The 22,899-nt window shown below is 42.1% G+C and overlaps 2 protein-coding genes across 4 annotated transcripts; both read right to left on the reverse strand.

The window, feature by feature from the left end:
* Nucleotides 1-746: 746 nt before the first annotated feature.
* sdha (succinate dehydrogenase complex, subunit A, flavoprotein (Fp)) lies at nucleotides 747-11,744 on the reverse strand. Its single transcript, XM_018747727.2, has 15 exons — nucleotides 11,675-11,744; nucleotides 10,587-10,670; nucleotides 9,896-10,057; nucleotides 9,465-9,608; nucleotides 7,862-8,026; nucleotides 6,870-7,018; nucleotides 6,234-6,358; nucleotides 5,947-6,115; nucleotides 4,971-5,166; nucleotides 4,146-4,317; nucleotides 3,808-3,926; nucleotides 3,463-3,574; nucleotides 3,026-3,156; nucleotides 1,358-1,471; nucleotides 747-1,072 (listed from the first exon to the last, which is right to left on the reverse strand). The coding sequence occupies exons 1-15, from the start codon at nucleotides 11,732-11,734 to the stop codon at nucleotides 986-988; spliced, it is 1,989 nt and encodes a 662-aa protein (XP_018603243.1). The 5' UTR covers nucleotides 11,735-11,744; the 3' UTR covers nucleotides 747-985.
* Nucleotides 11,745-13,407: 1,663 nt separating this feature from the next.
* LOC108931743 (protein disulfide-isomerase A3-like) lies at nucleotides 13,408-22,897 on the reverse strand. 3 transcript variants are annotated; one of them, XM_018747731.2, is made up of 13 exons: nucleotides 21,448-22,897; nucleotides 20,906-20,984; nucleotides 19,934-20,051; nucleotides 19,000-19,107; nucleotides 18,524-18,653; nucleotides 17,521-17,634; nucleotides 17,245-17,370; nucleotides 16,765-16,947; nucleotides 15,179-15,287; nucleotides 14,448-14,576; nucleotides 14,233-14,312; nucleotides 14,027-14,084; nucleotides 13,408-13,804 (listed from the first exon to the last, which is right to left on the reverse strand). In XM_018747731.2, the coding sequence occupies exons 1-13, from the start codon at nucleotides 21,600-21,602 to the stop codon at nucleotides 13,715-13,717; spliced, it is 1,479 nt and encodes a 492-aa protein (XP_018603247.2). In that variant the 5' UTR covers nucleotides 21,603-22,897; the 3' UTR covers nucleotides 13,408-13,714. The 3 variants fall into 3 exon arrangements, with proteins under 3 accessions (XP_018603247.2, XP_029103977.1, XP_018603246.2); XM_029248144.1 differs by lacking the exon at nucleotides 20,906-20,984 and having other exon boundaries at nucleotides 22,131-22,897; XM_018747730.2 differs by having other exon boundaries at nucleotides 20,906-21,529.
* Nucleotides 22,898-22,899: the final 2 nt, after the last annotated feature.

Here is a 22,899-nt window from a genome sequence, read left to right on the forward strand (position 1 = left end):
AGATGATTCTAGGACACCGAGCTTTCATTTGTCAGAATGGGGCAGTTTTACATTACAACACGGTTGTTATTTATATAAACAATATACTACTTGAAAAGACCACTGTAGCAATTAAATTATGTGGAGATCAAAGCCATTCAGATTCTTAATCAGTGTAAGTTTCAAAAAAGCACTATCATTGAATACTTTTAAGAATGCTATATTAGACTAGTCAAACATTACAATAAAAATTACCATTAAGACACCCAACTATTAAAGCTATTAACTTTATATTTCTGATATAAATTTAATCAATATGTAATTATATATTTCAGAATAAGTCAATCCCTCTTTGAAGTTACAATGCTGAGCTCATTTAGTATAGCTATCTGGAGAGATGCTTTATATAACTAGAAAACATGACACACCATGGAAAAATATACTACAATCTGCTGTATTTCCATGCATTGTCTCAACCAGTAAGTCCAAGGAATGCAAAAAATGAAATTTTTTCCAATCAGAGTTGAGTCTTTACTTCCTGAAATTTCACAAAGGAGTGAAAACTGTAGTGGAACATTACAGTAATAGAAGATTTACCAGTGATACATCTTTATTGATCATAATCGCATCCCAAAAGCACAAGTCACACTACATTTACACATTTTTTACTTCACCGAGCTCTAGTGGTCACAGGAGTAAACTGCATATCGTAACAGGATCTAAGAATTCTTTTATTTTATGTATGTATATAGTGGTTTGTGATTACACTGCTACTACTTGTAAATATTTATTGATTTGCCTGAAAAATACTATGCAGGAACTTCACTGGCTGGCCAACTGAAGCTGAAGTAAAGTGTATTAGTGAATATTAAGTCCAAGATGAATGTAGCATGTTGTACTTTGCATGTTTTATGAACACCACATATTAAAAAAGAAGCAAATAGGAGAAATGAGCGGGTGGGGGGAGCACACACGAAATTCTCATTACAAAATACAGTCAACCAGATCAGTATGAGCGGATTGCAGGGGGGATGGCAGCACATTTCTCCTCATTCAAAGAGTTGTCAATCACAGGCCTGTAATCCAATGTTACCTAAGGAACACAAACACAACCATTTATAAAAATAAAAATCCAAACTAAAAACCCAATGTCTGATACATTTTTTTTTTTTTTTTTTTGAAGTTACATAAAGTCATGACCATTTCATTAGATAAGTGTTTGTAGGAATGAGGTGCACTAAGAAATATCTTGTAAAGTGTAAACTGACTGCCTTCATATGCATTTTTCCAAACAACACTTCAAAATAAATTTTCAGTGACAAAACTACAAAGAATACATAATGTATGCATAAAGCTACAGTAAAGGTTCTTAATTTACCTTGCCAGATATTGCATCTACGTATGACAGGGAGTGCTTCCTCCAGTGCTCATCAAAAGGCTTCTTCTGCTGCCCCTGGATTGGTTTGGAGTAGTCATATTCATCTATACGTTCCTGGAAGACAGCATTAGTCTCAATGTTAAGCAAGACCCCTGCAAGACTCATGCAGTTCCCATCAAAATTTGTTAAACACACTCATCACCCTCCTCTCAGTGTCTGGTTTTCATGTATTCAGAGTTCAATTACTAATACCACTTATTGTAAATTGGTCCGGATTTTTAATTCAACATACATTGAGTCCTCCCTAATGGCATCTGGTAGAGTGAATAAACAGACTGAATTGGAAAACTGTGCAAAGCAGCTATCGGAGACAGACTGGGAAACACAACAGCACTGTGAGTAGTATGTACCAACACTATCATTTGTTACAGCATAGTATAACAAAAATCATAAAATATATATTAAAAAAAAAAAAAAAAAAACTCTTATGTAGAACAGTCAGGAAGCTTGTTATTCTCATTTAATATGTTACACTACTTCCTTATATTAGCCATAACTGGGGTGACACCTGGAATTCTGACACTCTTTTCTGGAACGAATTAGGACCAGACATAGGGTGCGTTATGTATAGTACATCAAAAAAAAGAAATCAGTATTGGGGAAAAAAGTAACCTTTACAGTGTGGAAAGAAAATGTCATTTTAAAAGCCTTATTATGTCTACATGCTGCTATAATGGAATGTTTAACAATGCTTAGTTACTGAACGGCCTATGCAAGAAAGTGCCACATTCCAGGCAGCTGTTTGGTGTCAGTTTGCCCCTTTCCGGTGTCAGTGAGATATCCAAGGAATGCAGACTTACGTAAAACCCAGAGAACTGGTTTTTTGTAAGAAAGGAGATAAAGGACATAAAACTGGCAACTTCTGGAAGTGTTTTACGAGAGGATGAGCAATTAAGGGGCACAGCGACATGCCTAAAATGTTGAGGGGGGGGGGGGGGAACGTATATCTTACCCATGCTTGCGAAGATCCGCCCTAGAATGTGTATCAATATCTGCTTGCTTAGATGCTGTGGTGTGACTCTCTCTAGGAGGCTCACGCATGTGCGCACATGAATAAATTAAGTTTTCTGCAACTTTAGTGACTGAGTGATCCGTTTGTGTGACAATTCTCATTTTTCCTGCCACAGCGCCTGTCTCACAGCGCCTGTCTCACAGCGCCTGTCTCACAGCGCCTGGGTGGTGGGAGAGGATGTGAGTTCGATCCCTGCTCAGTCTGTGTGGAGTTTGCATGTTCTCCCCTTGTTTGTGTGGGTTTCCTCCAGGTGCTTTGGTTTCCTCCCACAGTCCAAACACATGCTGTTCAGGTTCCCCCATAGTGTGTGAGTGACAGAGACTGTGTTCCACTGATGTATGGATGAGTGACCCATTGTAAGTAGTGTATCTAGCAGTCTAAGTCACCTTGGTGAATAAGGTGTGAGGGTTGATAATACTACATAGAGTTTGTTGGAAGCTGCTTTGGAGAAAAGCATCTGCTAAATTAATAAATGTAAAAACAGCTTATGTGGTGAATAAGCAGCTCCAAGCAAAATAAAAATTCACTATTGGGAAGAGTTATTTTTGGGGATGGAGAGGAAGAGTTTTGGGGGAGGCTGCAGGCAACCTACTCACCTTGTAATCCTCCCTGGCATGAGCACCACGGCTCTCTTTACGTGCCAACGCAGACTGGATGGTTTGCACAGCGTTCAGCATCAAGTTTTGCAGCTCCAGGGTCTCCACCAGGTCCGTGTTCCATACGATGCCTGGTGGCAGGAAGGAAAAATTTTTTGGTGACAGTTACAGTGGCTGAACTGTGAGCTACAGAATAACTTTTTTTTAAATTGATCTTGACTTGCCTTACAGGTAAAAGTGACTGCCACTGGGGCCACTGTACTTCCTCAAACTAGGTCCGCTTATGTGGGGTTTTCAATATCAAAAAGTTAACTTCTAAACCAATACAAAGACCAGGAGCAGGAGCAGACTGATCACTGGTCTTTACAGAAAGTCACAGTGCACAACACTCTCTAAACAAATGACTCCCGGGGTGATGAGGGGGAGGGAAATTACACCTCTGTCAAATGTTTTTATGTCGTCCATGGATCTGTAGATGGAATCCATCTTGTCACAGCCCTCCTTTAGGATGGAGCCAGTGCGGAAGACAGCAGCATTACTCTGCATAGTCTTAAAAAAAAAAAAAGACAGGGACACCTTTGCTTACTAATCAGCAGCTTGGGGTTAAATACCAATCAGCAGCAGCAAAAACAGTTCCTTCAAAAAAGAAGAGAGGTAAAAATACTAACTTACAACCAAACACAACAATATTAATCAAGATAGGTTAACTATGGATCATTTTGGCTTGTAAAAGAACACAGCTCCGTCTATGCAAGATGTAGATGTCACGGTCGAATCTGAACCTTTTGCATATTAAGCCGGATCTCGGATGTTCTTGTGCTTCCGTTCGCAAATCTCAGTTTATCAAGGTTAGCCACAGACTCCTCGCCAACATCGGCCTTCAGCGGGGGGAGAGTCTCTCCTGAAATCGCCATCAGAAAAAGTCCCAATAGAGTCCCACTCTACTAATCCCAATCACTGTAAAATTACTATTACTGGTGACTTGAACAGCATTAGAGAAGCCAAACTGTCTCAACAAAACACTGACAGGCTTCTAACAATATTTTCTGCTGTTTAAGAAAAATTTTTCCAAAAAAAAAAAAAAAAAATCAAAGATTCCCAGCAGTATGACAGGAATTACCTGGGGTGAAATTTTCAGCAATGGTGAGGGCGCAGGCACGACCGAACACTACCAGGTCCAGCAGAGAGTTGGCGCCCAGGCGGTTGGCACCATGTACAGAGGCAGAGGCGGCCTCGCCACACGCATACAGCCCTGGCACCACCTTGTCCACCCCATCCTTGTGGCTGATGACCTGCAGAGAAAGGCCACGGTCTTACACAGCACCTGAGTGCAGGTCAATTCACAAGAAACCCTTTTTTATTTACATCTTTTATATTTATTCTTTTTTTACTCTGTAAATATGCTATTTATTCTGTGTCTGTCAGCTGTCTGTCTTGTCTATTGTCTGTAAAACTGACAGCACCAAGCACCAAAGCAAATTCCTTGTGTGCGTCAGCACATCTGGCAAATAAAACCTCATTCTGATTCTATGCATGAACATCCAGTCCAACTGGGGCAAAATGCACCAGGACATGCACTTTAAAAAGAAATTAAAATGTGCATCAACTTTTCCACGGTAAAGACGTTCCAAGACTGACAACTACACAACACTGCTGTGATTACCATAGAGCTATCATACCATTATACATAACACACACGTGCCAATCGCTCGCAGTCACAGCAGCTAACTGTACAAGTGAATGCTCATTTTTTAAAATTTATTTCTCACAACCTGCATATTGCAATTCAACTGTGATCAATGTTTTGCTTCTGCTACTTCTGAATGACTACAGAAGATGAGTACATCTTAACACTAAGATTAACAAAGATTTGCATGTGGCACATTAATGAATGTGATCATGTCTGTCATAGAGCTTTGGCTCAATCAAGGGATGTGACGATTACCTGGCCCTTGAAGTTTGTAGGTATGCCTCCCATGTTGTAGTGGACGGTGGGCAACACAGGGATGGGCTCCTTGGTGACATCCACTCCGGCAAAGATCATGGCTGTTTCTGAGATACCAGGCAAACGTGTGGCCAGCTGCTGGGGAGGGAGGTGATGCAGCTGCAGGTAGACATGGTCCTTCTCTGGCCCGCAGCCCCTAGGAATCCAAAACCCACGGGGTGTATCAGCTGGCCCATCGACTAAGGCAAGGTATAACAGCAAACTTATCAAATCCCCTAACTTGTTCAGCAAAACACACCACACCAAATAAATTATTTCTCCAAACAACTTCATTTTACCCGCTCTCTTTAACAGACACCGAATAAATCTGCAGACACTATTAATGCAACCATTCAACCTGCTTATATTTATTCATTCAACTGATGCTTTTCTACAAAGCAGCTTACAATGTCAAGGTTACAATTATCACAGGCTTATAATTATTTACCCATTTATACAGCTGGGTAATTTTTCTGGAGCAACTGAAGGTAAGTACCTTGGTCGAGGGTACTACAGCCTGAAGTGGGGATCAAACCTGTGACCTTTAGATGCAAAGGCAGCATCTCTAACCATTATGGAACCAGCTGTCCTAAATACATTTTCTAGAAACCTGGTTTTCAAAGCATGACCATGCTTAAGCGAGGAAACCATACTATTAGCCTGAACTTTGCTCAGGAACGAAAAAGATATTTTATGATCTTACTAGTTCAAGAGCATCAAATTTCCAGGCCTTACAGCCCATACCACATGTGCTTTATTATAGCCTTAATCACTTTCTGAAAAAAAGGATTTTCTGCCTTTTGGACTCATGGTGTGAAGGTTATTTATTCATTAAGCAGATGCCTTTCTCCAAAGGAAGGTACATCTCAAGAGGAAAATACAAGGTTAAGATGGGAACTGCTGATCTCAGCCCAGAGAAGCCCAAAACTGCTTGTACCTTCCCTCTCGGATTTCGATGGTCATGGAGCGACTGACCACATCACGGGAGGCCAGGTCTTTGGCATTGGGGGCGTAGCGCTCCATGAAACGTTCACCCTCACTGTTGATGAGGATGCCGCCTTCCCCACGGCAGCCCTCGGTGATCAGGCAGCCTGCGCCATAGATCCCTGTCAGGGTTGTGTCATGCAGAAGTTATCCGAAAGGGAAAATGCAGACCGAAATACAAACACACACAGGATTGAACAACAAAAAAGGTAAAAAAGCAGAATATGGAAATTCCCATACCTGTTGGGTGGAACTGAACAAACTCCATGTCCTGGCATGCCAAACCTGCACGGGTCACCATGGAATTGCCATCACCGGTGCTGGTGTGGGCAGATGTGCAGCTGAAATAGGTGCGACCGTAGCCACTAAAACACAGATACAGCAAATGACTGAGGTCAAAGTTACTTGAGGAATGATGAAAGTGAGAAGAAACTCATTTGCTAACCAGTTTAAGCACGACTGCACGGAAAAGGCCAAAATATAACAGGAAAGAAGACCTTGCTAAACTTTCAAACAATTGTCACATGTGTCATTTATAATATCAGTCAATTTCTTCTCTGCATCCTTGTGGCACCAATTATTTATAATAAAAATAAAAAAAAAATAAAAAAAAGAGAAAAATCAGTTCTGGGGCTATTACTCTCCAGTCCTGTAAGGCCAAGCTTAGGAAACATCTGCCACAGCTTTGCAACAAAACACCTCACTTAAGCGACCACTGCGAATGAGCCCATTTGATTCTCTCACTGAACTCTCCACAGAGTAAGAAGTGAAAAAAATCTGGTAAATTTGGACATCCAGGACCATGACTGAACAGCCCTGCTCTACTCAGTACCTCTGAGTTTGTGTAAAGACAGAATAAGAGCAAGCCCCTGGTACCCTGTGGCGATGACCGTGTTCTTGGCTCTGAATCGGTGGATTGAACCATCCTCCATGCACAGCGCAATCACGCCTCTGCATTCGCCATCTTCCATCAGTAGGTCCAGGGCAAAGTATTCCACAAAGTAGCTGGTGTCATATCTCAGGGACTGACAGGGAAAACAAATCATCTTGGAGTGAGCAAAAGGAAAGGCTAAATGATGGTTTCACCTCTATAGCAAACAGCATTCCGTTACCTGAGAAAGGCAGAAGTAGCTCTTGCTGCTAGGCTACAGACGGAGTCTGGTTAACCTCATGTAGCTGTCATAAATGATATCCCTAGAGATTTTAGTTACCTGGCCTTGAACAAGCTAACATTCTTCGACACATTTTGGGGGGGAAAAAAATCTATATTGATACTTTCACATTTTCAGCAGTAATATTAGTTTTTTTTAACTGAAATTGTCATTACTGAACACATTCAGATTAAAAAACATCAATAAAAACGCACGTAGTTTAATAACTTTAACAAATGAAAATCTTAAATATAAAAATGCATAAAACAAAATATCAAAAAAATGCATAAATATTGTTAATTTCCATCTACTATAAACATGATTTCTCATTACCATTGTATTACTTCAAGTGCTTGTCAGTTACAGCTAAAGCATGATTTCTCTATGATGCCTCAACAGGATAAAAGATAGAAAAGATGAACTATCTTTACTTGTTCAGTCCTTAAAAGTGTCAGTTTTCTTTGTAGCCCCTACAACACCATTAGTTCTCATTGCTATAATAGGATCTTATTAGAAATCTTAAGAGCATTTAAATAAAATTATCAATCATTGTTATTAAAGGGCCTAGAAAGATAGGTAGCAAAAATTGAGAAATCACTTCTACCACCATTGTGAGAATTTCCTCATCTACTTTGGATTAAAGTTCAAAAGATTAACCCAGCCATTGTTATTTAGTGACTATTAAAGCTGGCAGGCAGGAAGTGAAGAGATCTTTACCCGGCCATAGAGCGTATGCAGGAGGGAGTGGCCTGTCCGGTCAGCTACGCAGCAGCACCTATGCGCCTGTCCTCCCTTCCCAAACTTCAGGCTCTGACCCCCGAAGGCACGCTGGTAGATCTTCCCATCCTCTGTACGGCTGAAGGGCATGCCAAAGTTCTCCAACTAAAGAAAAGGCAGCAGTCCAGTTCAGTACTGCTGGCAGAAGGACGTGTCCTACAGCATACATCCCAAACACGATTGCAGAAGTACATCCATTTTCAATCCCAAATCAATATTAATCTACTTATGGAAGGCTTTAATAAGAAAAACAAAGGCATCACCATAAAGCACTCAAACCTAATGTCTTCTCCTTTGAAGAGAATTCCAGAGAATGTGATTCTGGAGCAGCGAAGGGTGAAACTGAGTTCCTTTGGTAAATCAGCTTAATTCAGTTTTCAAAACAGTATTACATCATGTGCTCCATGAGCTTCTGTTTAACCTACTGACATTACTACCCACTATCCGATAGTTTCCAAAGTTGGATCCCAAAATTCATTTTTTCCGTAACTGAGCCTTGACAGTGACTATCAATAATATCCCTGACTAGGAGGTGAACAGTCATCCTCCAGGAGGTAGACTTGTCTTCTGAATTTACAACCTGTATCCTTATGTTCTACTTTTTCTTAGACTGGAGGTCCATCCATCATAAGGAACAAAACATAGGCAGCCTAAAACTAGTACATACAAGAAGCAGAACATACAGCGATGTAGACCTAGTGAAGATTCGGCCGGACCGAAACACGGCACTGTTAATCATTTACATTTATTTATTTAGCAGGCGCTTCTCTCCAAAGCGATTTCCAATGAACTCTATGCAGTGTTATCAGCCCTCACACCTTATTCACCCAGGTGACTTACACTGCTACATACACTACTTAGAATGGGTCACTCATACATACAGTACATCAGTGGAACACACTCTGTCTGTCTGTCACCCACACACTGTGGGGGAACCTAAACAGCATGTCTTTGGACTGTGGGAGGAAAACAGAGCATCTGGAGAACATGCAAACGCCACAGACTGAACGGGGATCGAACCCATGTCCTCTCGCACCACCCAGCCGCTGTGAGACAGCAGCGCTATTCGCTGTGCCACCCAAATAAAACATGCACACACAGACAGTATACAGGTGGTCCCCAATTTACGATGTTTCAGCTTGCGATTTTTTTTTACTTTACGATGGTGAGCTGGCGATAGACATTCGGTAGAAAACGTACTTTGAATTTTGAATTTTTTCCCGGGCAAGCAACACACGGAGCGATACTCTTTCGCAATGCTAGGCAGCGACAGCGATCCGCATCCTCAATTCCGTCATGCAGAGGTATGCATTAGGTGTATTAAATGCATTCCCGATTAACGATATTTTCGACTTATGATGGGTTTCAGGGAACGTAACCCTACTTTAAACCGAGGACCACCCGTACTGTTCTAATTAGTCATATTTCTTGTACATCTCCACTAAGGTCAACACCTAGAACCAAGATGAATGTATGATTACATTAAAACCTCCCCAGTTAAACTGACCATAACAGATTTTCTAATCACCAACAGAGTTCTCACCTCCACCACAGCTGCCGGGGCCTGCTCTGTCATGTAATGTATGGCGTCCTGGTCTCCCAGCCAATCAGATCCCTTCACTGTGTCATAAAAATGCCACCTCCAGTCATCCTCTTCCATGTTTCCAAGGGCTGCGTTGATGCCACCCTGAATCAAGGAGGAGCATTCAAGATTAGCCATGCAAAATAATATCAAATTATCAACACTTACAACCACTGGTCAAAACATGGAAAAAGTAGTACATCATCCTCTGTTAAAAAGCCTATCTAACGAAACACTTTTTGCCCACATTATCCATAGTAATATTCATATGCCCTTTCAATTCCAATCAGTCTCTTATACCTGCTAGAAGACTACCACTTTTGCTTTAGAGTCATTGTGAACTCTAAAAACAGATCTCCAAAGACAACAAAGGATAGACAAGCCTGCCATACCTGTGCTGCCACGGTGTGGGACCTTGTGGGAAACAGCTTGGTGACACATGCTGTATTGAAGCCGGCTTCTGACAGACCGAAAGCTGCCCGAAGCCCAGCACCGCCAGCGCCCACCACCACTGCATCGAAGTCATGGTCTACTACTGGGTACTGCGTAGAGATCTGGGAATGACATGCAAGCAAATTAATCATGACTTGATCCCTGCACAATGTGTAGACTTAGAGCATCTGCAGCAAGGTGAAGGAAGCAAAACTGAGCACTGAAAAGTAATGGTTTCACATGCCTGCTACATATGTGGAAAAACAATCACCTCTGTTTAATGCATCACGAAGACAATCTACATTTACTGCCTGAACTAAATGAATTAACACAGAGTTAAAACTCGGCTACTCAGCTATATTAAGAGAAGCTTCTATATATGCACTGGCAGAATACCTCCAAGTCATTAAAGCTACAATCACATTTCATTAACTAAAGAAGTATGTGAAGGAAGTAAAATGAACTGAAAACATTAACACCACAGACAACTTAATATAAACAAACGCACATTAAATATTTTGTTACAGGGCTAGCAACGGCAGAGGAAGGTTTTAAAAAACTTTTGCAGCTATCTTCACTGCAGTTCTTTTTCTAATGCCAGTGTAGAATGTACAGAGTGGTGTACATAACCTGCATTTCAAGCACACTTACGCCATCTGAAACTTTAGCATTGTCCCTTTTCCCATAAATGGAGAAGTGAAAGTTTCTGGAGCTCCCTGGGAAAATTGCTGGGAGCTGGAGACATAAAAACAAATAGCCATGAAACGGTACAAAGATATGTGCTGATAGTAAACACCACACTTTGCACTTACATTCATTATTACTCTTCTCCAAAACCACGTACAAATCTGAGTGAACAAGAGTACATTCCAACAGACGGAATGATGCATGTGGTCTTATTGCATTTCCCCAAGTAAATATCCAGCTGAGTACATAACAGTGCCAGATCACCTAAATAAACCTGGATGTAGTGGTAAAAACACACCTTAAGGGAAGATCAAATGTGTACGTGTACATGCACACACCGATTAGTAACTGCTAAATTCCTAATTTGGCTCCTCGCTCCGACAAAGCAAGTTTGGTCTGAGTAAAAAGTAGCGGATAATAATATTCAGAGTACTGCAGACATTAGTGACACAGCCACATTTCATCATACACCATGTCCTATCAAAACAAGCCAAAAATTTTGGCTATGCTGCTTTTAAAGTAAAAACAGGGTGAGTAATTGATTTCAATTTTATCACCGAGACAGACACCAAGCAAACCATCAACATTTAACTCACAATGAAATATAAATAGCTGCGCATTTTTTCCTGTAATGATCCAAAGTGTCTACTTGAGTGCTGCAACACTTCAGTTACAGACTCAAGAAGCCTGACAGGTCCATGTTTTTTAACCAAATGCTGCAGCATAACGCAGCTGTGACGTTCCCCTTAACATGATGACCTTGACAGATTCCAGTGTTAAAATACACACTAGGCGAAATTTATGCTAACAGCTGTATTATTTCTTGTATTAATACTAATATCAATATTATGCTCGGTTCGGTACAGCGGCAGCTCTTCAGACACAGAATGACAGTTACTCAAGTCAGTCACGTTACACAACAAAATCGCGTCGACAAGCAAATTAAAACAGCGTTAACTACTGCAACGAGAAGCGAGCAATCATAACTAAATAATGAGTATAATAGTGGCACGCTGTTGCTTCTCGTCGAGCTGCGTTGCTCAAAAACTCACTGATTTAGGTGACAGCACCCGCTTGGCAAGCACTCGCGAGGCAACGCACACCGCAGCCATGATGCGCACTAGACACAGAGCACTGTGTTGCTTCCTGTCGAGCGGAAGTTCGTCATCTGACGGACTATACCATCTTCTCAATAAATGGAAGACATCCATGTTCTGCAATAAATTACACGTCTTAATCTTCTTAAACACACTAATATCAATAATAAATTATTAGCAAACGTTGTGAATTCAATAGCGCTGATTATTCGTGCGGACTGTATTTTTGGAGAATACATTTAAAAAATACTTTAAAACCAGAACCTCCTTCGGCTGGTTATGGAAGACGCCATAAATCACATTGAAACCGTTTCCAGCGAAATTCGGAAGTACATGACAGACTTTCTCAAGGTGATGGAGAAGGAAGTTTGGACTGAAATACTTAACATGGGTCATGTCAGCATTAACTTGTATAAAATTGTTAATATAATGCTTTATCCATTGCTCTTATCATGGCCAGTGTAGTGCTCAGAAGACTGTTGTGACAAACATATTACAAAATGCTATCCATTATCATATGAAAAATAGGGCTTCCTGGCCTACCTTCACCAGTAGATTTTCTGCTGTTATGTTCTGAGAGTATAAATGTATGAGTGTAGGGAGGGACATCACTAACTAATTCAGTATATCTAATAGGGTATTTCCAAGGACATCTTAGCTGTGTGCTTAAGTGTGAGGAAACTTGGACTGCATGTACTACACTGATGGAAATATTCCACCCAAACCTACCCGATAAATCATAATCCAAATGGTGCCAAGTAGGACTGAACCAAATGGTTTGGTTCAGGTGTACCTTTGGCAAACCTTTCACACATTCAAGTGTTTACTATCAGAGGGGAAGGGAAAAAAAGATTAAATGCTATAGAACATCTAGTTAAACAGATTCAAACAGAACCCAAAAATAAGATATTAGTCATACTTGGTGCTTGTACACATTTTTTCAGTTGCACATTTAAATCCTCTGCCCACTGAAAATGAGTTTAAAACATCCATGAGATTACTTGTGGTATTTGGTGCATTTTCCTAATTTGATATCATACTGCATATGTTAATAGAATAACCAAAAATTACTAAGACTGAATGACTAGTCCATTTAGAGCAGCGTATCCATCACTAAAGTTACCTTGGATAAAGGAGTCTGATAACTTGTTCATCATTGTACGTTGCTTTGGAGAAAAGCATTTGTAATATCTAAATGTACAGTAACCAGTTGCCTGATGTTAAAGGGGTATTTATAAAGATCATACTATAGCTCAAGCACCTAGGATAATGTACAGGAATAAAAAGTACATCATGACAAAGCATGGATTACAGACTACATTTCTCCACTACAGTAATATATCCTTCACATATAATTTGACCAGAAACCTAAATGAGGGTTAAATTCAATTAAGCCAATGGTCTTATGAAACCAGAACATATGGACTCAGTTCCAAACATATTTATTATGTAAAGTTTATTTGAAAAATATTGAGAAGTGCCATCAATTAAAAATATCAGTCATGTCAAAGTACCTGGGACATAATTTGCTTTCATTGTACACTTTACATTTTATATCATTTACATGTAGCTGGTAGTGTGTGGTTAGAGCTGCTGCCTTTGGATCCAAAGGTCACAGGTTTGATCCCCACCTCTGGTGGTAGTACCCTTGAGCAAGGTACTTACCCTAAATTGCTCCAGTAAATAGGTAGTTATTTACCAAGTCACTTTGGAGAAAAGTATCAGCTAAATGAATAAATGTACATCACAACTGAACACATACATTAGTTCTGGAGAGTACTCCTAGTTCAACAGTGTAAGAATGTCCTACCACACCAGCATTTTCCTCAGAGGTCATTAGTGGTCACCATGCTGGTGGTGAGTATCAATGGTCCTGAATTGTTAAGATTTGGTGTGAAGAAGTCCAAGGTAAGTTGGTTGCAAACCTTCAGCTACAGAGACAGAGCTGCCCACCCGTGTCTCAGCATCCCTCTCAATCCATACTGAAGTCATGCTTCACAGTTCTTTTCTAGTGCCACTCTGAACTTTGCCTTGTGGGGATTGTTTCCTCAAGAATTTCAGCAAATCCTTCACGTTAAGCTCACCCTGCCAATAAACACCAAATTATGTAAAATTAATAAGAGTTCAGTTTAAAAAGTAGAAACAAGCAAAGTCTACAGGTAGAAGGAATCGTATCCTTCAGTCTGAACGGATTAAATACCAGCTATCCAACTGTCTAATATATTAAACAGCAAAATAATGCTAAATGTGTTAAGGCATGTATAAAATGCCAAAGAAATATGACTGCTGAGTGAGGTAAATGCCTACCTCATATTTAACAGGTTTATGCTTTTTTCTTGCTGGTACAAAGTAAATTGTGGGAAATCTTGGGGAGGGAAGAAAGAAAAGAAAAGAAAAAAAAAAAAAAAAAAAAAAAAAAAAAAACTTGTAAGTTATAATAATACAGGGTGTAATCATTGCACTTTTTAAAAAGAATGAAATGGGAAGTCAAATATTGAAGTGCCACAACTCACCCATCCACATCATAGCCAGATGGGATATCATTGGCAGTAGCATCCATCCTTGCAATAACTATGCTGGGGTCACCAGATAGCTGGGGGAAGGGGGGGGCGGGGTGGCCCCCAAGCAATATTAGGCAGGAACACTTCTCTGCATTAAAGCAGGTCTGTGAATAAGTTACAATATACTTAAGCAGCGCGTCAGATCGTTCACGGAGTGAAAGCCTCACCTGCTCTGCCAACTCGTTGTACTTGGGCTCTAGGTTCTTACAGTGGCCACACCAAGGTGCATAGAGCTGAATGAGCACGTCTTTCTCAGGATCACTGACGATTTCCTCAAATGTTTCTGCAACCACCGTCTGTGGAGAATGAAATCTCACCGTGAAACTTGAGCATTCAAGAGGTTCCATAAAAGAAATGGGGAGGTGGGAGCCATAGCCAAAGTGGAAGGATCAATCTTGGAAGGGGAGCACCTAAAGACAGACCCAGATTACAGGAGCACTTCCAGCACATTCAATAACTCCAAAGTCAGCGTAATAAGCGTAAAAATTACCCTGCTCAACAAATAAAATTTCAATGTTTCTGAAACGGATTACAGCACACCTGAAATCTGCAAAGGATTTAAAACATGGATTTGACAAGACATTCTCAAGTGTACGTTCATTTATTGAGCGGATGTTTTTAATCAAAAAAAAAAAAACCTCAATTCTTAAATTTCTCTTCCCGGTTTCAATGTACGGGGGTGCGGTGGCGCAGTGGGTTTGGCCAAGTCCTGCTCTCTGGTGGGTCTGAGGTTCGAGTCCCACTTGGGGTGCCCTGCAATGGACTGGCGTCCCATCCTGGGTGCGTCACCGCCCCCTCCAGCCTTGCACCGTGTTAGGCTTCGGCTCACCGTGACCCCGCTCAGGACAAGCGGTTTCAGACATCGTGTGTGTGGGTTTCAATGTAAAAACAAACAAACCTGAACGAGAGATTTGTTGTATTCTGGTACAGGTTGGGACTTTAGATATCGCTTCAATCGTCCAGCAAAATAATCCTCAAGAAAGCGCGTGAGGGCCTTTCCATCCGGCCTGCAATTGGACACGGGATAAATGCACATCAAGAGGCTGTGCAACAGTAACACATCGCACTCAGTTAGATGTAAAACGATTGCCATGTTAAGTCAGTGTTCAGCACAGCCATGGCATGTTTGCGACAGGTAAACGGACATTTATCACTCGCCCATTTATACACCATAGCAGTGCACACCCATATGCACATTAGGTCACTTAAATCAACAATACACATTTATTCAAATCAGATCCTGCTTCTCCGAAGCAACTTCTGTTAAGGTGCCTACAATTATTTACCCATTCATACAGCTGGGTCATTTCATTGGTGCAGTTTAGTGTAAAATATCTTGCGCAATAGTACTACTACTGGATGTGGGATTCAAACATGTAACCTTTGGGTCCAAATGCAGCAGCTCCAATGCTGTGCTAGCAGCTGCCCTGAAAGGCATGTTTTTGGACTATGGGTGGAAGTCCACAACAATGCACAGGGATCAAATCCACAATCAATCAGAGCCCAGGTACCGAGAGACATGTCAGCATGAGTGCAAATTCATTTTCATTTTTTGTAAATACAGAAACATTGAGAGTATATGTTCCATTTGTGTGGTACATAAAACCTATGAAAGATGAACAAGCACAGGTACGCATAGTATTAGAGAGCAATGAATGAAAGGGAACTGCTTTGTTATGATAAAATTGACAACTGCTTCATTTTGTAATTACCTTTATTTAGCAGACGCTTTTCTCCAAAGCGACTTCCAATGAACTCTATGTAGTGTTATCAGCCCACACACCTTATTCATCAAGGTGATTTACACTGCTAGATACACTACTTACAAGGGGTCACTGATTCATACATCAGCAGAACATACTCTCTCTGTCATTCACACACTATGGGGGAACCTGAACAGCATGTCTTTGGACTGTGAGAGGAAACCAGAGCACCCAGAGGAACCCCACCCAGACACGGGGAGAACATGCAAACTCTACATAGACTGAGTGAGGATCGAACCCACATCACCCCACCCAGGCACTGAGAGACAGCAGCGCTACTTCCTGTGCCACCGTGTCGCCAATTAATCCAGTGATATTTTAGCACAGGGGGGTGCGGTGGTGCAGTGGGTTGGACCGGGTCCTGCTCTCCGGTGGGTCTGGGGTTCGAGTCCCACTTGGGGTGCCTTGCGGCGGACTGGCGTCCCGTCCTGGGTGTGTCCCCTCCCCCTCCGGCCTTACACCCTGTGTTGCCGGGTAGGCTCCGGCTCCCCCCCGACCCCGTATGGGACAAGCAGTTCAGAAAATGTGTGTGTGTGTGTGTGTGTGTGTGTGTGTGTGTGTGTGTGTGTGTGTATATATTTTAGCACAAATGGGTGGCAAACACAACTTTTTAAACCACCGAAGCTAATAATTATGTGAGAATTCACCTTATGAGGAGTTTTCCAGGGACACATTTACCTGCCGAAGATGGGGGGGTTAGAGGGAGGGAGGCAGCACTCACGTGAACTCTTCTCGCATGCTGTACTTGTGCCCCTCGCGAGTCCTTATGGTGACCAGAGGGAACCCTCCGCCATCCAACTGGTCCAGGCCAAAGTCCTCCTCCAGTTCCCTCTCAAACTCTCGGCGGTTGGCAACCGCAAAACTCAGGCCTCGGGACTGGAACTGGACCGCCACCTTCAGCACCCTAGAGGAGGGTGTGTGCAGCTGAGAGCTCACCAACAGCCAGTACCATGGGCTATCTGGAAAAACTAGTCAAGCACTTGTGTGTGTACACACAGATATACAGAGAAATAGACGATGTATTGAAATGTTACCATCTTCAAGCCGAGTACTTAAATTTGACTTGCTTTCCGGAATGCCACCCAGCTACAGAGCTGGGAATATCACTGTAAGGTGCACCAGATGGGAATAAACCCCTTTCTGAATTTATCCGTATATCCATACCAATGTTCATACTCTATACCATGACGAACATGCACACCTGTTTCTCCAGTAATTGGAGCCCTTGGGGTCACGAACATAGTCCAGGTCATAGTAAGCTGTCAGTAAGTCCCGTCCCTTTAGTTTCTCTCTGTTCTCCTTGGTCACGTGAGGGCAAATTCCAAAGCTGCAAAGTTTAAAACAAAGGGAAGAAAAAATGAGCGATCTACAATGATATCTAGGGGGGGGAACACCCTCAAAGTATTAGACAGGCAGACCCCCCCCCCATTGGCAAAGCCAGGAAGTGCAAGAGTAAGAGATTCATTGAAAGACTAACATGTTGTGCTTGATGAATCTGCGCAGGGTAGACGTGTTGATGGGACCGGTGTACTTCTTAACGCTCTCCTCAAATATGCTGCTGAGTCTTGGGGGGCGGAAGAGCAGCACACCCCTGCAAGAAACCCAACTGTGGGTTACTGGTCAACCACTGAGACAGGGACTCACAGCCTTCCCAATTCATCTAAGAGTCTCCACTAGAGTCACGACTCGGCCTTTCACTTACACACCACCGTCATTAATACATTGCTCCCCTTAACTCATCCATCCACGGTCTACAACCACTTGTCCTGAGCGGCGTCGCACAACTTAGAGCAAAACTACATTGACATTTATTAATTTAGCAGACGCTTTTCTCCAAAGCGATGTACATCTCAGCGAAAACACAATTTGTGCATTACATTACAAGAAAGAGACAAGGCTGCAGACATGTGACTCAAGTAAACCAAGTTTGTTACCTTCCGCTTGCTGCACCGATGTTCATCGTTCAGGTAGGTGCATAAAACACAGGATAGATGAATCCTGATCACCTTCCTACCATCCTTCTAATTTTTAATGACACACAAACAAATCGCATACAGTGCCGGAGTTTCTTACGCAAATGGTACATCCAATCACTACGTGACAATCAAAAACTTCATACAGATGCCCCTCAATTTATTCACGGTTTGGGTGCTGAAAAGCTGAATTTAAAGTTTTCTGAGACACTCATTCTTTGATACTGCACTGATTGAAGCACTAAATGGGACTTGAATAAAGAGACCTGTTGAAGGTAGGAACGCAACTCTAGTCCCAATTGATTAAGTTTAGGATTCCTCATAGAAGTTAACAGCTCATAAAACTAGTATTTCCAGCACTACTGCAGAACTTTTGCCATGACTAGTTCTTTTCACAGAAATGTAGACTAGACCTAAATGCATGTTTAAAAAAAATAATAATAATTCTTTAGGTGGCATTTTGAGACAGACACATTAACCTGGTTGTTTTGCCCATTTCTCACTCACTCTGCCTCCAGCCCATGTAAGAGACCCAGCCCTGGCTCCACGGTGTGGGCGAAGCGGTAGTTCTCCCTCAAGGTGCTGGCTGCTTTCTGGAACTCGACTAGGTGAGTATTGCTGCCGTTTGGAAAGAACCCTGCAGGAGAGCACGAGAAACACAGCAACTCTTCTACACACTGCAATGCACTGATTTAAGTCTCAGAAACATGGGTGGAAGCCTGGGGCATTTCTGCCACAGCTACATGAATTCCTGAAGAAAGTTGGTATCATCATCATCATCATCATCATCAGTAACTCCAAAAAGACAGTGTTCCCTTGCTTAGCTCAAGCCAGCCAATACTGAAGACCACAGAAGTACTGCAGACAAACTTCTTTGTGGGGTTTGCAGGTATCGGGGATTGCCAGCGACAACAGCATGAGCTCAAAATCAAACGTGGCATAATCGAACCCGCACCCTTTGCAGATGCCCACGACATACTCACCCACCACGCTGGCATCAGAATGGTTGATGAAGGCATCCAGATCCTCCTTGCTGTGCAGGACCACGGAACTGGGTCCTGTCTGCTTCTGCATGTAGTGCACAATCCCCTCTGTACGTGTGTGTATAAGCACAGTCCCGGTGGTCAGGTAAACATGCTCACATGAACAAACACCCTGTACTGCTGCCCTACTCACAGAACGCAAGGAATACATAGAGAACAAAAAGAAAAAAAGTTTTCCAAATAAATGAAAACAAATGTTTGCTGCCATTGTGGACACAATGCAAACATAGGCGAGTTACATCTTGCACTGGGACTATGGAACTGATGTGCTGTGTAAAGAATTAAAAGCAGCACAACTTGGGGTTACCATGTTGGTATGGTACCATAAGACTGTGATTGCACAAAACAGTACATGTAAAAATTAATTTTAAAAAAATCAGTTCCTTAAAACATAACAGTATTCATTATACTGATTTATACCTAGTAGCAATATGGTAAACCCTTTTCCATTTTGTCATAAAGACTAATGCAGAGATTATCTAGGCTAATTGCCCAGGGGAGGGTTTGTATGCTCTAACTTACTAGAGAGCTCAGGGGGCCAAATGTGTGTTCAGAAGTGTTATTTACTATTTATGTATCCAGTCGCGGGCTGTTTGATACACAAATATGTCAAGGTTTATGGGCCAGTTACATAACTGTCCCTTCAATCAGTGAATTCAGCTGTAAACACACTACTTGCATTTACCATATTTTCATTAAAAGGTCTCTTCTGTCCATGTTGTACATGAAACTGTGGCCAAGTAGAGCAACCCTTTACAAACCACAGATATCTTGCATTTATTTTATGTTCAGGGCCCTGAGGAAACTTAAAAAGGCCAGTAAATCGGGGGGGCGACAATACAACTGAAATTGAATGGAGACATAAATTACTGACCTTCAGAGTGGGATCTATCATAGATAGCAAACTCCTTGCCATTTCGAAACACTTTGAGAGTGGGGTAACGTTTAATCCCAAAACGTTTGCAGGTTTTGGAGCTGGTCGAACAGTCCACCTGTGCGTGGAAATCATGCCAGCTCAGCATCTGGTTGCCTTAAACATGTAAGGTCATTTAAAATGGTACATTTACTTTGTAGGCAATGTAAGGAAAACCCTGTACAAGAAAGGTACAATAGACTTAAAAAAAAAAGAAAAAAAAAAAAAAAAGGCCAAACTGCCAAGTTGTATTTGTAAAATTTCACCTGTCCCACAGTCAGTGTCATCTCACCTTTGCAGTAGGACAAGGAAGGAGGCATTTACAGGAGAACTGGAGGATTTTTTGAGATTGCTTTGCATTTTTGAGTTTCTGGTCAAAATTTCAGCATCTCAGCTATAACACACAGATCGCCACCAAATGTGATACACTTCTTACCCAAATTCATTCCTACTCATTGTCATGAGGTCTACACCTTTTTTGAATTTATATAGTCCAGTCCAGCCTCATGTACCTGAAATGGTATCACTGGCACTGGTGTCTGCACTATTTGATAACTTTTACTCTTTATTATAGTCTCACCCATTCACTTCCTACACCCAGAGGTGAACACACACGTGAATAAAACGGGTAAAATTCAGTGAAAGTGCTGATTATTAACGATTTGTGTTCAGGTACCTGGTGGGGAGGATGTGACACGTGTCATTAATACACACACGTGGTCATACATGTGTACTGAGACGTACTCAGATGAAAGAACCCGTATTTATGATAGACAAAAGTTGATGGTTCAGATTCAGAACATAAGTCGAGGGTTAAAGCTCTTTTGCGGGCGCGTACAATTGTCCATCTATCCATCCATCGTCACTTAGACACAAGCAGGAAGATGAAGCGCCGCAAGCGAGCGGCACCAATAATTCAATACGAATACGGACCTTCGCTAAAATCGCCGTCCCCTTGAGACGCGTCGCCGCTCTCTCGTATTCCGGGGCGAATTTCTGACAGTGCGCGCACCTGGCCAAAGGAAGGAAAAGGGAGCAGCGAAGCAGTGTCAGAGACACCTCACCGACAAACTGATGAAAGAGCACCGTGTACAATACAGCGGAGCACAAGTAACGAAGCGGTCGAGCCCTTGGAAATAGGTTTGTTCTCTCAATCGCTCCCAAGATTATCGTGATGACACTGTGCTTTTCGCACCTGTCACTTGAAACGGGAATTACGTTAATATACATCGTGGGTGGTTATTAGACGTGCATTTGTATAACTATACTACAGTATATTAGTAAATAAAAGCTATCTTGCATAGCTAACGTGCTCAAATTATGCAAGATGGCTTTTCAGTTCGGTTACCTAGGAAACACGATGACGCTGACCGTCATTGACGCGTCAAACGCCAATACAGAACGGACTGTGAGACTGAGAGGCTACCGAGCAGCTGAGAAAGTGTCATTAAAAGGGATTCTGGCGTCATCCTCACCGTGGGAGGAAGAAGTCGACGAGGATGGTCTCGTGATCCTCCACGGAATTGTCGAAGTCGGAATCGCGCAGCACGAGCACGTCGCTCGCCGCCGCAGCCAAAGCGCTCGGCAGCGCGCACAGCCGTAGCAGCAGAAGGGCGCACGAAGGGACCATAGTCGGTAGGACAGCAGCGCCTAGGGGACGGAGAGGACGAAGGAGGGCCAGTACGACTACGACCAATGATGTCCCCGGTATCCGGCAGCCGCGGGGAAAAGCGTCGATTGTGCCGGAATATGCTGGAAAGCCGCTCTACTCAACTCGATCCGCCCGGCAGATGGAGACGCTCCGCGCCCGTAGTTCTCATGCTAAAACTTACTCACTGTTAGGTGGTCGGCAGCATACAACGTCTACATTGTGTAATTAGTGTGAGAGGCACCGTTCCCTGTTATTTAAATAACTCAATGCAATTTATTTGGCTAATATTCAGCGCAACCCGCAAGATTTTCTTCCGCATAAGACATTTAATTTATTCTTTCTTAGGTGCTATTAGTGTATTGTTCAACAAACTGAAGGCACTGTATTAAAATATTCACTCAATTTTTTTCAAGAATTGGAGCAGAGTAGCAAACAGTGAAAACGGAGTAACAGTTCGCAGTCCAGTTTAAAACCAGCTCATTTTACACTTTAGCACCTGCAACTTACCGATCTGCCGCGTGCCTCTTTATTCATATTTAAAGGTGTTGATTGGTTCCCGTCTACAGCCATGACCTTAAAGGGCCAGACCCGACAGAACCAGCGTGGACTCTCTCTAAGACTCGGCGCTCGGCCACTTGTTCTACAATTATTTTTAATACACATTCTACTGATTGTCGATATTCGGTTTAAACTATGCAGCTACTCGTGTGATGTACATTGGTTCATATGGTGGAAATTGAAGACTTTTGTCATTGTACTCCTGTGCCATACAGCGAAACTATAGTGGTATTCCCTAAGTGCTTTAGACAATATAAAAGAAACACTTAAGTATGAAAATAGAAAATTAAACAGTTTAATTTAAACAAATAACAACAGTAAATAGATAAACTAAGGTAGTGTAGTGTTCAGCTGTTTCACAGCCCTGGGGAAGAAGCTGTTTTTTTTTTTATTGTGGTGCATGAATGAATTGTCCTGTATTGTCTTGCAGAGGGGAGCAGTTTAAAGAGGTGGTGTGCAGGGTGAGTGGAGTCCTTGATAATCTTGAAGGCTCTGCTCTGACATCTGGACACGTAAATGTCTTTGATTGCCGGTAGCTGTGTGCCAATGATGTTCTGAGCCATCCTGATGACACGTTGCAGAGCCTTCTGTTGTTCTTTTGTGCAATTGGCATACCATGCTGTAATGCAGTACGTCAATACACTCTACGCTGTACATCGGTAGAAATTAACAAGAAGATCCTGGGGCAGTCTGGAAGAAATTAGCTGTACTTTAGAAT

Source organism: Scleropages formosus, chromosome 23 (genome assembly GCF_900964775.1).
Source record: "Scleropages formosus chromosome 23, fSclFor1.1, whole genome shotgun sequence".
NCBI lineage: Eukaryota > Metazoa > Chordata > Actinopteri > Osteoglossiformes > Osteoglossidae > Scleropages > Scleropages formosus.